At 45.2% G+C, this 13,387-nt stretch overlaps 4 protein-coding genes across 4 annotated transcripts; 1 reads left to right on the top strand and 3 right to left on the bottom strand.

Moving 5' to 3' along the window:
* Nucleotides 1-1,490: 1,490 nt before the first annotated feature.
* On the bottom strand, nucleotides 1,491-2,297 carry MCYG_02392 (GTP-binding protein EsdC; the record flags this gene model as incomplete). The annotated part of the gene is made up of 1 exon (XM_002849412.1): nucleotides 1,491-2,297. The coding sequence occupies one exon, from the start codon at nucleotides 2,295-2,297 to the stop codon at nucleotides 1,491-1,493; it is 807 nt and encodes a 268-aa protein (XP_002849458.1).
* A 526-nt stretch (nucleotides 2,298-2,823) lies between these two features.
* Nucleotides 2,824-3,670, top strand: MCYG_02391 (uncharacterized protein; the record flags this gene model as incomplete). Its single annotated transcript, XM_002849411.1, has 4 exons — nucleotides 2,824-2,966; nucleotides 3,132-3,178; nucleotides 3,283-3,494; nucleotides 3,536-3,670. 4 exons carry the CDS (start codon nucleotides 2,824-2,826, stop codon nucleotides 3,668-3,670), a joined length of 537 nt encoding a protein of 178 aa, XP_002849457.1.
* A 2,053-nt stretch (nucleotides 3,671-5,723) lies between these two features.
* On the bottom strand, nucleotides 5,724-9,583 carry MCYG_02390 (DNA-dependent RNA polymerase II RPB140; the record flags this gene model as incomplete). The annotated part of the gene is made up of 2 exons (XM_002849410.1): nucleotides 5,724-5,886; nucleotides 5,970-9,583. 2 exons carry the CDS (start codon nucleotides 9,581-9,583, stop codon nucleotides 5,724-5,726), a joined length of 3,777 nt encoding a protein of 1,258 aa, XP_002849456.1.
* An 876-nt stretch (nucleotides 9,584-10,459) lies between these two features.
* Nucleotides 10,460-12,772, bottom strand: MCYG_02389 (conserved hypothetical protein; the record flags this gene model as incomplete). The annotated part of the gene is made up of 10 exons (XM_002849409.1): nucleotides 10,460-10,542; nucleotides 10,600-10,717; nucleotides 10,781-11,065; nucleotides 11,125-11,639; nucleotides 11,690-11,783; nucleotides 11,836-12,070; nucleotides 12,145-12,251; nucleotides 12,317-12,546; nucleotides 12,622-12,676; nucleotides 12,746-12,772. 10 exons carry the CDS (start codon nucleotides 12,770-12,772, stop codon nucleotides 10,460-10,462), a joined length of 1,749 nt encoding a protein of 582 aa, XP_002849455.1.
* Between the last annotated feature and the right edge of the window lie 615 nt (nucleotides 12,773-13,387).

Raw genomic sequence — 13,387 nt, 5'->3', positions numbered from 1 at the left:
ACTTGCACGCGTAACCCGGACCATGAGCCACGATCAAATAAGCCAAACGAGGACAGAAAACTTATAGTAAATCGCAGAGCGATTTAAATGACAACAATTGAAGATGACAACGAAAACCAAAATATTAATGGGAGTTAGATTTTGCTTTGAAGGAGTCTTTTTCGTGGTGTTTCAAAGCCAAATTATACCCTTGAGTTATTGATTTCCCTTGTTTCTCTTATTATTATTTTTTTTGATGATATTCCTGTGTTATTTCCCATGTACCACTATTTCCTTCTGCCATCTGTTTCATATACAGTCCTCCTTTGAAAGGAGGCATACACTCTACATCCTCCTGGAGAGGACAGTTTTCCTTTAGCAGATTATATGCCCTCTATTTCAAAAATCCTCCTGCTGGTGCTGGGAGTTTTTAGCACTTTTTATTTGCCTTTTTTTGTTAATTAATATATAGAGGATGCTATCGCAGAAATGAGTATCCGAGGCGCTCCGTACTAGATATGAAATCTTCAGATGCTCGTGAATTTGCCTCACTTTATTGGTTCTTACTTTATACACCTGTACCCAAATAACATCAAGCTGCTATGATGGAATTCTTATCTAGGAATATGGCGAGATATGACATAATATTTATCGTTAAATACTATTTTAAGGTGGAGTTGAAACGAGTAAAACTATGGGCATATATTTCAGTTTCATAGCAAAATATCATTATATTCAAAATCATTCCCCTTTCACCCTTCATATTTACTAGTTTTAATATCACGATTCCGACATGAGATGGGTGATGCGCCTCATCTTCCGTCTTCCTTTCACACCTATCAAAATATCATGCTACTCATTCTTCGTAAACAAAAACAACATAAACCATAGAAACAAACGACATGACTTCGTAACTAGTGCTTGGCCTCTTACATCATACACAAAATGAAGGTGCTGTTTCCCGGCATCCTTTTGAATAATGAATAACAATATTGACAGAGAGAGGTGCACACGTATTGGCAGTGGCGGATCAGTGACCCTTACAGTGTAAGGGAGAATCCATTGTCGAGAGTGTACGTCTCTGAACAAGAGATGAGTAGTCCTAGAGACTGGGAGAAGGAGATGTAGTTTCACAGGCCCTTCGTTTCCTTGCAGTGAAATTTGGCCGTGGGACTGCATGGACGGAGAGAATCTCCTTCAAGAATGCAAAAATGTTTGGACCTCTTGGCTTCGACTCCCGTGACGTGAAGTTGATCTGGTGTTCGCCAGCAGGAGTAAAAGAGAGTTGATTGACGTCGGTATCGCCCCAAAAAGAGTGCCCGTGGAAAGGTTATAACATGCGGGGACCAAGGTGGTAAGACGAAATTAAGGAGAGTGACACAAAAGCAAATTGCGTTGAAGAAGATATGAAAATTGATAGAAAATGGCTTCCCATCCATCATTTCCTATCGCAGGTGTGAAGAATCGTTGAAAGACATCTTCAACCCCTTGAGTTGATTTGAGGTAGCAATTTACCTGCGGACGGTGATGTTCTGGCGGCGAAGTTGGGTGCGGACATGCTTGTATTCTTCATCAGAGCTGCATGCCTCGTCAGAGTCATCAGAGGAGTCTGACAGGGAGTTGTAGCCACATCGACGACCACCACAGTCAATCTTGACCTTCTCTCCGCTGCGGGTGATTCCGAATCTTTGACAGCTGCAAGCTGAGTCGAGATCACTGAAGGAGGATACGGAAGATGGCGAGGTGTTGTTGGAGCGTGAGGAGAGAGAAGATCCAGATGAAGATGGCGGCGAGGAAGAGATGTCGGAGTCGTCATCTGAGAGATCAGTATTTCTGAATCTCGCGGTCAGCGCGTCGACGGTTGGCAAGTCCTGGTAGTTGGCTTCTCGGATTTGGCGTGATGCGTATGGCTTGGAAGGACGCGGGTGCAAGATTCTGGATGGAGACAGAGCGCGGCCGACTGGTACATCAACGCTGTCGCGGCGTGGCTTGGAGGTTGGAGCAGACTTGGTTGAGGACACACGGGGAACATCAAGGATGTTCAACTTGCGTCCGGTGGTTGGCTCAACGGTGAACTCGGCTGCAGGGTCATGGGAGACATGGTAGCCGTCCATGATATAGTAGTACCAGTAGCGAGAGCCGGGGTGAAGCATGGTAGTCTGGAAGCGGAAAGCCCCCTGCCACGAGCCAGCCTTGGACTTGGAGGCGGAGAGGGGGAGCTGGCCGGCATAGTTGTCCCAAGAGCCCAAAAGATGGACGGTCTTCACATTAGAAGAAGTGCGAAGGGAGAAGTTGAGCTGGATAGCAGTGGAAGACATGATGTTTGTTGAGTGTGTTGTATATATTTTTTGTAGTCTTTTAGCGTATAATTTCGGGGTTGATGTCCTTTTATTCCGGATAAAAAGACGATCAGGGGTAAAATATTAGGGGAGTTGGTCGATCAAAAATTATTAAATATTATAGAAAGGATGGTTGAAAGCGTAGGCACGTTAAGTAGTTGTTGAATGGACGAAGGTAGCTAACCGGAGCTTCCTTGAGGCGTCGAGTCAAAAAGAGGATATGAAACAAAAGTGCGTTGGAAGAATAATTGAGGTGAAAGTGTTGTAAAAAAATCACACGAGCTATTAACGAAATCAATTCGGATTGCCGGACCAGCGACAACGAGTAGATAACGGGAGAGATTGTATATTAAGAGTGCGCAAATAAAGGTATAGGAGTATTATGCGAGAGAAGAGACCGGCTCTATAAAAATTCTCTTAATATAGGAATAGCTCGAGGACGAAGAAAGAACAGAATTAGGGGGACGGGGAAAAGAAGAGGAAGAAAGAGAAGGAAAAAGAGAGAATGGACGTGGAGTTGGGCGGTGTTTATATCTTTGCAATGCAGCAAAAGCCGCAGCAGAGCAAGGCAGCGAAAGGTCCGGGCGGTGGGCAAGCATGGGTGGGGCGCAACGCAGGCGGGCGGGTAGAGACCACCGCTTATTGGCTGTAAGGTTGTGGGTCGCCGGCAGGGTGGAGAGAGGATCAGCCAACCAGAAGCCGTAGAAGCGAGGATCGTGCGCCGACACTAATCCTGATCGAGGAAGTGTGGGTCCAATCACACTGCATATGGCCAATAAACGTGCTCGGCGGTTGATGCCGGTGTATTTTTAGCAGCAAGGAGAGGGGCATGTACCATGACGCAGAGATCTGGTGGTGGAGTACTTACTACCAACCAACACACACACACCTGCACCTGGTTGACTTCGTGCCGCCCTTTGCCTGCCACGTCCCCATCACACGGTTTTGCTGATACATCTAACAGCACTGAGCCAACTCGAAACCCCGTTCCAAAGGTTGCTTCGCTCCAATGAGGCCTCAGGCTCAGGATCGCCCCTTTTAATTCTGCAGCGAGTAACAAAGCAGGTAGCTTGGCTGGAAAGTGCTAAAGAGCCCTCAGTTGAACCGCTAGGTACTTGCATCCTGCATGACCCTCTTCTTATTCCTTCGAAGTTTGTTCTGGTGGGCCAGTTAGGTGTGTGTATGCTGAGTACAACCCTGTGAGTATGGGCTGCCAGCCATTGATCATTCGGATAGAAGTGCAGGTCGACAAGGGTAGGGTCTCTCTGTTGTTGGAGGTAAAGGTAAGAAAAATTAAATATCTCACTGGGCTGCGGCTCCAAAGATGGTATAGCCTAGGTGATGTTGCATAAAATCGCATTCAGGTCCGCCACTCTGAGTGTAAGATGTTGCTAGGGGTACCCGGGATATGATACGGTGTGTACCATGTACTGATCAATATCGAGCCAATTCCATGCAGAATCAATTATTATTCATAATATAAACGTACCCTTCGCATCGAAGGTTCACTTGAAAGGTTTACCCGCTAGTTCAACTTATTCGGGCTGGTACCGTCACCTGTTTACAAGGTATACAGGGCCTTCTGTCCTCAACCCATGGCGCTTTCATGCATATATAGCTCCAGAATAGGATAGCTACGCTCCGCTTAAAGCCATGCCTGGTCTGCAGAGGAAGCGAAATCTCTTCATATGTCTGCTAGCCGGGTAGAGTCAATCCACTTTGACGAAATGTGGGTGGGATAAATCGTCAGTTGACATCCGAACTTTATCACTGAGCTGGTCATGAGTTCTTGTTGAGTGCATAAAATATAGTCGAATACGTACCTAAAACCTAGCAGGGTGGCGGAACCCGTATAGATAGAACCAGAAATGGGATTTGGTGTGTGGATATTGAAGTAAATGAGTAGCTGGATATGTAATGTTCCTGCGGGCAGGCCGTTCATTTTGCTTTCGCTATGGATGAGAGCCAATCGCCGATTTGGCCCCCAAAGCTCTTCGGTCTGTCAAAGTCAATCGACCGAGCACCGGAATCGACAGATCCACCTAGATCATAGAGTAATTCATATGGGAAACTTCGCTGTCCCATGTGTACCCATACCCTGTTTTCTACTCTTTATATATCTAGTATTGTCTGGAAATTCTCGATCCGAGTCTTGTAAATTGATGCCGTTTTTGTTCTCTGCTCAACTTGTCTCTCACTGATGTGTATTTGTGATGCAAGAAAGCTGAGTCGAAGCACTTAGTTAAGGGTATATTATACTGTTCTTAGGTATCTGCCTTTTCCCTGGAGCGACTATCCAGATATCAATAATAGAGTCCAAGCACTCAGCACTCCGCTCAAGATTTTCGATCAGATGTCCGACGATCAACTTTCAGTGCCGTTGGTGTCGTAATCCCCGACCGACTACATAGTATGATCTCATGTCAACTGGTGGAGTAAACAAGTGTGCATTGCAGTTGTGCCCACCAGACAGAAACTTCCTCTGTTCCTCCCGTTTGCGTCAGTTCATAGTTACGTTTTCATCTTCAACGTAAACTGATATATACACCACCATATCAGTCTCTCTTTGCAAGCATATTGCCTGTGTTCTGCATTGCCGTGCAGCGCATCTGCAGAAACCAGGAAGAACGTAACTTAAGTACCCATGGCCAATGGGATATTTTCGCCTAGCACCATCTCCCAATAAGTAGTAAAGCAACCTTTCAGATGTGTAGATACTTCTGCATCCTAGGAAAAAAGCTGCTTCTGCTGCCTTCTCGATCGAAAAGCATTTGCCATGGTAATACGTTTCTCATGCGAAGAGAAAGAAACCTCCAGGAAGTTAGTGTTCACGTGACCATGCTTTGCGCATAAAACTAACTACTTGATACTAAATAACTAGTGGTTATATGGGGGGGGGTCCGGGTGGTGTTATAACCACTAGTTACTACGTACCAAGTTATAACCTGCGCTAACCTACACCTTCTATACCTATGTTTGAATCAAGGTCCTTTGCCAAAGGCAGATCTAGATGTAAGGACTTAACTGTCACTTTAATTTGAGTCTATAATCGCTTTGCAAATTCTCATTGAAGATCTGCTAACTAAAATACCTGCAAAAACAACGCCCGTATTTTTATTTTCAAGAACTTGCGCCTTTCTCTTTCCATCAAGCAGCAGAACTAATGATTGTATGACAGATTAAAGGAACCTCGCAGGGTAATGAGAAAGATATTACTGGAATAGTTGTATAGGCGCATGGCTAGGCAGGAGAAGAACAATTGGGGGGAGAAAGCAGTTTCTTTAAGACAAGGAAGAGAAGAGAACGTGGGTCATAGTGGAAGGGACGAGGAGGAGGTACAGCCAGTTGGCCGAAATTTAAACGAAATACAGACAACGACCAATATTGGACAGTAAATCGCTTCTCTTAGCGGATCGATACACCAGATCGTTTGGTGTACATACGTGCTGCAATATTCATAGACGCTAGTTCTTGGAACAAAAGCTTGGCGGCATATGGGATATGCACTTGCGAAATCTTATTCTTGTTTCTGCAAGCTCGGCATTCGAAGTCACCCTTCTTTACCTTGCTGTGTATTTCCATTTATATTAGCAGGTCATTCAAAGTGTTTACCGTTGTTGGTTGTGGGGTGATAGGGGGCAGTAAACTCACGCAATAGGCGTCATCAATCCGCAGATATCACAGATATGTACTCTGAACGGATCGGACACATCGAATAGTCGCTCCTTCAAAAATGAACTGGCCCCATGTGCAATCATGCAATCACGTTCCATCTCTCCGAATCGCAAACCACCATCTCTAGCACGACCCTCCACTGGTTGTCGAGTCAAAATTTGGGTAGGTCCACGGGCGCGTGCGTGGATCTTGTCGTCCACCATGTGTCGCAATCGCTGGTAATAGGTCGGACCTAAGAATACTTGAGCAACCAATTTTCTTCCTGTGTGCCCATTGTACATAACTTCAAATCCACGGGATTGATAACCGTGTTCACGAAGCAAGCTTGATACCGAGTCGACAGTAACATCGGTGAAAGGCGTTGCATCACCTTCATATCCACGGAGAGAGGATACTTTACTCAGTTGACACTCAATCAAATGGGCAATTGTCATTCGAGACGGGATGGCGTGGGGGTTGATAATCAAATCGGGCGTGACACCTTCTCTGGTAAATGGCATATCCTCGTGCCGGTAGGTAATACCAATTGTACCCTTTTGACCGTGTCGAGATGCAAACTTGTCACCGATCTGGGGAATCTTCGTGGTTCTCATCCGCACTTTCACAAACTTCAAGTCATCATTACTTGTAGATACAAGTACCTGATCGACGATACCGCTCTCAGTGCTTCTGAGAGGAGTTGAAACATCCAGTTTAGTATGTTGCTTCGTTCGCTGACCAAGTTCTTCAGCCTCAGGTGCCAACGGTGAGGTTTTACCAATGATAATATCTTCGCCAGACACACGAACGCCCGGTGAGACGATGCCGTCATCGTCAACCTTGTCGTAGGTTCCATGTTTCATTCGAAGTGTGTCTGATCTCATCGGTTTCTCAAATCGCTCAACAACAGTCAAACCGACCATCTTCTCAGAATCCGTGTAAGTTCGGTAGAACAAACTTCGGAACAAGCCGCGGTCGATACTACTTTGGTTCATAATAACAGAATCTTCTTGGTTATAGCCAGAGTAACAAGCAATAGCCACAATAGCATTCTGGCCCGCAGGAAGTTCACGGAACTTGAGGAACTCCATGGATCGAGTTGTAGCGAGAGGCTTCTGTGGATAGTAGAGAATATTCGCCATTGTCTCCATACGCTGCTCGAAATTTGTGAGGAACACACCCATAGCTTGTTTTCCCATAGCAGATTGGTATGTGTTACGAGGAGATTGGTTGTGATCGGGGAAGGGAATGATACTGGCACAAATTCCCAATATCATGCTGGGATGAATTTCACAGTGCGTCCAGGTGTGAGCCTTTTGGCTTAGATTCGACTTAACACGTCTATTACTGTCAGTAGTGTCCTCTTCAGGCATGCCATAGCCAGCTTGGTATTGCTTCGATGCTTCCAGGTCCTCTGGGGTCATGACAATCATGATGGTTTCCTCTTCTTCTGCATCAACATATTCGACCACTCCGGATTTCACAAGCCCGTCCCAGCCGAAGTGTCTCTCTCTCCGCTCTTCTGGATCAAGGTCTGGTGGAAGTTCCTTGTCGGCTTCAAGTTTGTGAATGTGTTCTTTTACAAGAACAAGAGACCCACTGTTTTCACTCTTGGGATCATTGTCGACCACAAATAGAGGTCGACATACACGCCCAGCATCGGTGAATATCTTGAACTCTCGATCTCTAATATCCCAAACCAAACTAACTTCATGAGAAATCATGTTTCGCCGCCGCAGCGACTGAACGGTTCCAACAAGATGCGCGGGATCTCTGTGCACACCAACCCAAACGCCATTCACAAACACTTTTGTCGAATTGGGCGAAACTTGAGGTTCAAATTCTTCCAGAACTTCCATGTTGCGCTGAATCATAAAATCAATGATGGGTTCACTCGGAGTACCGACAGTGATACAGCACATTAGTGCTAAATTCTTGACCAGACCACAAGCTTGCCCTTCAGGCGTCTCAGCGGGGCAAACAAGGCCCCAATGGGTGTTATGAAGCTGTCGAGGTTTGGCAATCTTACCGTCTCTGCCAATAGGGGTATTTGTACGTCGAAGATGCGATAGTGTAGATGCGTATGTGTAGCGGTTAAGGACTTGTGACACACCAGCCTTCGAACTAGCAGCTTTCTTCTGCTCACCCCAGTTCCCTGTAGCAAGCGCATATTTGAGGCCACCTGTAAGGGTGCTGGCCTTGACACCAATATTCAGGTATAATTGTCTACCAGTTTCGACACACCGTTGGACGTACTTGTAAAGATCTTTGGTAAGCCTCATAAATAAAACTCGGAACAAGTTAGCTAGTAGGGGCCCAGCCAAATCCAGACGTTTCTTTCCAAAATGATCTCGATCATCCACATCACGGCGTCCAAGCGCACACTGGAGAAGGCGGTGGACCATGTAGCCCAAAAAGAAGGCTTTGCGAGTTTCGCTACCTTCGCTCTGTGAGATATGAGGCAGGAATTCTTTTTGAATGATATCCCTGGCATATCGTACTCGCTTCTCTTGGTTCATGCTCATAGGAGAGGATCCTCTCTTACTAATAAAATCAAGCGCAACCTCACGATCCTGGATAACGAAACCCTCCTCAATACAAGGCTTAAGCATTTCTAACATTGGTGTGTCGTTTCGGTCATAACAAATGTGGTTCAGGATATCTTCATCTGACACTACACCGAGCGCACGGAACACGACGACAATAGGAATATCTGTTTTGATATAAGGTAGCGTCGATCGGATCGTTGGACCAAATCCGCCCTTTGCACTGTCGCCTTTGGCAAAGAGTTTGATGGAGAGCTGGGAAAGGATTCTAGAGCCCTTTTCTACAGCACTTCGAATTTCGGCAACGTAGGGGGTTGGACTTGGAGGAGCCTTCTTGAACACTTGCACAATATTTCCAGCACTTCGTTCTTGCGCGATCAAAACCTTTTCACTTCCATTGATAACGAAATAACCACCCGAATCGTATGGACACTCGTTCCAGTTGTAGAGAGCTTGCTCGCCAAGATCTTTGAGGATGCAGTACTTTGACTTGAGCATAATAGGCATCTTTCCAATGAAAATATTTTCCTCTTCTGCCTCGTCCTCCAGTGTCGGCTTTCGTTCCCAGTGTAGATATGTGCCACGGCTCCGTCTTTCCTCATCGCCTTTTTCTTCAACCTCTTCCTCCTCATCGTCTCGTTCTGATAGTAGGCGTTCTCGTCCTTCCATAATTTTTTTTGAGATACCGAGGTAGAGAGGACTGGCATAAGTGAGATTTCGTAGACGAGCTTCCTGCGGCAACATAATACTGGTTGCGCCATCTCCTTCTGTCATAGAAGGCCTAGCCAGCATGACGGTGCCAAACTTGAGTTCATAGCGGCGTAAAACGACGGGATCCTGCTCATCGTCACCAGGAGGGACCGTTTGATCGAGAGTTACCTGGCCCTGCTCTTCCACCAGTTCTTGCATAGTAGTGGAGATGAATTCGTCAAAGGAGTCTAGCTGCTGAGAGACCAGTCCCTTGGACTCGAAAAAAGCTGAAATTACCGTCCAGCAGTCTTCAGATGTGATACCCTCCTCAGCCTCATAGTAGACATCGTCCCCATATTCGTCTGCGTACTCCATTGTGGTGTGTTGCTGATCAGAAATTGGTGCGCGCTGCAACAAGTTCACCGATCCCCAGAGGGATCTAGATTAAGCAGCCAGATGTCAACAGAGAGTAAGAATCAGCCAGCATTAATGTAATTAGCTCACGCCTGCATCGGTGTAAATGGAGGTCGTATCAGTGATCGTTTTCGGTTTGCGCGGATGAAGGTGAAGCTCAATGAAGACCTCGATGAGCCGCCACTGAAATTCCCGTTCTGGTCAAGCTTACTAAAGCGCGCTTATATCACGTGATTATACGTATAAAAAGACGACGATTTTGACAGCAATAAAAGGAGAAACTTCAACGAGGGTGAAAGGAGAGATACAAGCCAGTGAGTGGATGGCCACTCCACTAGAAGACATATACTCATCATTGCATGTGGACTATAAGGCCCATCGGCCTTAAAAATTTTTACGGAAGAATATAACTCTAAACCAGATCAATCATGGGGAAGAGCAATACTAGGGCAGTCAGAAGAAAATGACTTGATAATCCCATCAGAGTTTATAGAAGGGAATCTTATGAATCGAACCGTTCACTGCTTTAGTTTATCCAACCCTCTGGGTATAGAGAGGAAATGTGTTCTAGCTTATTATGGCAGTTCCTATCCAAACGGCCGTCCTCTATCTGACTGATGTTGTCAATATACCCGTTAGCATTGTTTTTATACGTGAATGCGCTTATAGGCCCTGCGGATTAGGGTAATCCTCTTGTATGGAACCTTCCTCTATGCAGGTTAGCCGTAGCGGATGAAGGTCTTGAATATCTACAGTCAAAGGCGTGAATGTTTTGCGGTGTCTATTGTACATTAGAATGCAGTCATGGAATGGTAATGGTAATAAACGATGCCATGGCTATAGAAAGCTCATTAAAGTGTTGAGAATGTCTTTAGTATCCTGGTAATCCTGCTCAGAATCATCAAGCCCACTCAGTTGTTCTATTTTCTACATTAGCCGATAATTTTATGATAGTTATGAAAGCTCTAAATACTCACCTTGGAGCGTGGCACGAATGCTGCTTAGATCTTCATCTTGATCTGCCATAAGCGACTCTACCTTCACTTTCGCGCCATCATCCTCGGCCACAAGCCAAGCAAGGATTACGTCTATAGTCTAAAGGGAAACAAGTGAGTTGAGGGATGCAGGGAACCGGCGAAAAGGTAACAGTCAACTTACCTGTAGTGAAAAGAGTCCAGCGTCAAGCTGTCGCGATAGCCATTCTCCTGCCAGAGCATCTTGTTCATCCTGACTCAGATCTTTCTTCTCTTGGGTGATATCTTGCTCTACAATTGAGAGCTTGGATTTATAATCTCGTCGTAGTTTAATCAATCTTTCAACCTTCTCATAGTCCTTCTCCACAAATTTTGCTAAAGTTCGTATCCGCCCAGCCGTATCACCAGGGAGTAGCCTCAGCAACGATGAAAATATCCCCAAAAGATGTTCTGTAATCGATTTATCTTGCTAAATAATAGGCATATTGTTAGCATTACTCCGTTATTGATTGAGTTCCACGAGGGTACCTTTTTCATGAACATGCCGAAGACTGTTCTCAATAACCCGGCCTCAACGAACTTTTCACACGCCTGTGACCCGCCTTGTCCACCAAGGGCATGGTTTAGAACACGCAAAGCCCTCGGCCTACTCAGTGTACCCTCACGAAGCATAATCTGTGCAAGCTCAATGCCTTCTGCTTCGATAAACTTGTTTTTCCCTTCATCCTCATCCACAATGCAAGTTAAACAATCAAACAAGTTCTCAAAATATTCTTCTTCATCGGAGTCTTTTTGAGGATCGAGCTTTCGGTATACACTCAATAGCTGGAGTAGTGTGTCCACTCCATCTAACCCAATAAAACGCAGTCGGTTCTTTGATGAAGACTGTAGTAATATTGCAAGCATCTCAGCTGAGTATTGCTTATTTTGAGATATTCTGCTTTCTTTCTTTGATATACGCTCAAGGAGCCAAGGCATGATGCTGGACTCTTGTCCAATGCGTTCTGCGATTGATGGTCTCGAGGCCAGACTTTCCAGGATATCTGAAAAATGTTAGGAAACTATAGTGTATCTGCATCCATGCATTGCCTACCTAATATGTGGTATATTCCAGATCTATCTACCTCGTTATCCTCATTTAACCTAGTAAGGTTTTGGGATAAAAGCTCAAGAATATCTGCATCCAGCTTGAAAATAATTCAGTTTTATTATATTGCGTAGAGGAAGAAGACGACTTACCATGGAGTTTGTGAGAGTATCCCACTGATCTTCTCCCGCTTCGACATCCTCATCAATCAATTCACCAAGGATTTCTATCGCATCAATCGATATATCGGTATTTTCGTGAGTTAACAAGGAAACCAGAGACCCAGCGCAGCCAAGTTCTGCAAATTCTTTATAGAGATTTGGGTGTTCTGATAAGATTGATAGGGACTTTATATCGACGTCTAAATCAGCTTCGGATGCCATGAACCTAGCCGAGGTGTTAGCGACCTTAGACACCTTGAAAGGGAAAAAAAGAAGGAATTGTTCGGTTCAAGAAAATACTTTTGCGGTTCATTTTCAAATTTAACCCGAAGCTCAGCATTCTTTGATATCTTTCTCTCAAAGTTCAGAGCGGTCCTGCGTAACCAAGCTGAGTCGATAACATGAGGCTAAATCCAAAGGAATTAGCAAGCCGGGTTTAAAACATTGAAACAGCCTGGAAGTGTCAAACTACCGCGGAGCCTTCATTCTCATGCTTGTCAATGTAGTCCAAAGCATTTGTTGTGTCCTTGGTCACACCACCCCCAAAGAATCTACCCTCCTCATCGTCTGGGACATCTTCCTCGAAGTCCGGTGGGATTTCCGGGCCAGCAACATCGTCCTCATGCTCGTCTTCAACAGTAGCTACTTTGCCTCCCTTTGCATCTCCGTTAGCGCCTAGTTTCGCGGCTTTGTATATTTCAGCTATCCAACCATGTGGTTAGCAACTGGAAATGGTGTTCTCAACGTAAGTGTATGCCATCGACTGATAGAACGTACTTGGATCTCGCGCCGGTTCAAGCTTTCGCTTGCTATTGGAGGGATGTGATGGTTTCTATATAGCTGTTCAGTTCACGCGCAATATGTTAATGAAGCTGCACCGGAGAAACTCGTTTGAGAATACCTTGAAAATATCATCAATACTCTCCATTTTTTTAATAGAGGGACATTCAACCTTTAATAATTGGCACAAAATATGTCTTCCACAGGACCTTACTTAAGCGCGGAGAAGTGCATCGATGAAGCTGTTTGCGCTTGAGATGCTTTCTGAGGAAGCTTGTATGTACGTGCACGCGCAAACGCCAAGAACGCAACTTTTCTTTTCCTCCCGAAATTTTTGTCCGCAACCAGAAATATAACCAACATTTCAACAGGATTCATCTTTGCTGAAATAGATCGACGCTTAATTTAATTTTGCCTACTTCACAAAATGGCTCCAAAGCAACGTGTTATCTCCCATTCATCCCGCGGGGAGCCTCGTGGTATTGTGTCGACAGTTTACTCCGAGTTGACTTCGTCAGAAAATGCTACAATGGTGAGAAGCGTTATCATGTTTGGGGTAAGTCTCGATCACCCGGCTGTCCCAATAATATTTCCCAATATCAAGCAGAATCTGCCTGTTCACCTTGGCTGATATGTTTTCTTCTTATATCACAGGCCGCAGTCGCTTTTCTCCAAAGTCCATTCAGCGAATGGCTTCTCCCTGCGTACGTAGATGAAACGCCTTTCCACCTGCAATATCCAACCGCTCGAGCTATTGCAATAG

Source organism: Microsporum canis, genomic scaffold (assembly GCF_000151145.1).
Source record: "Microsporum canis CBS 113480 supercont1.2 genomic scaffold, whole genome shotgun sequence".
NCBI lineage: Eukaryota > Fungi > Ascomycota > Eurotiomycetes > Onygenales > Arthrodermataceae > Microsporum > Microsporum canis.
Note: the sequence above shows the minus strand (reverse complement) of the source record. Positions and strands in the feature narration are given on the sequence as shown.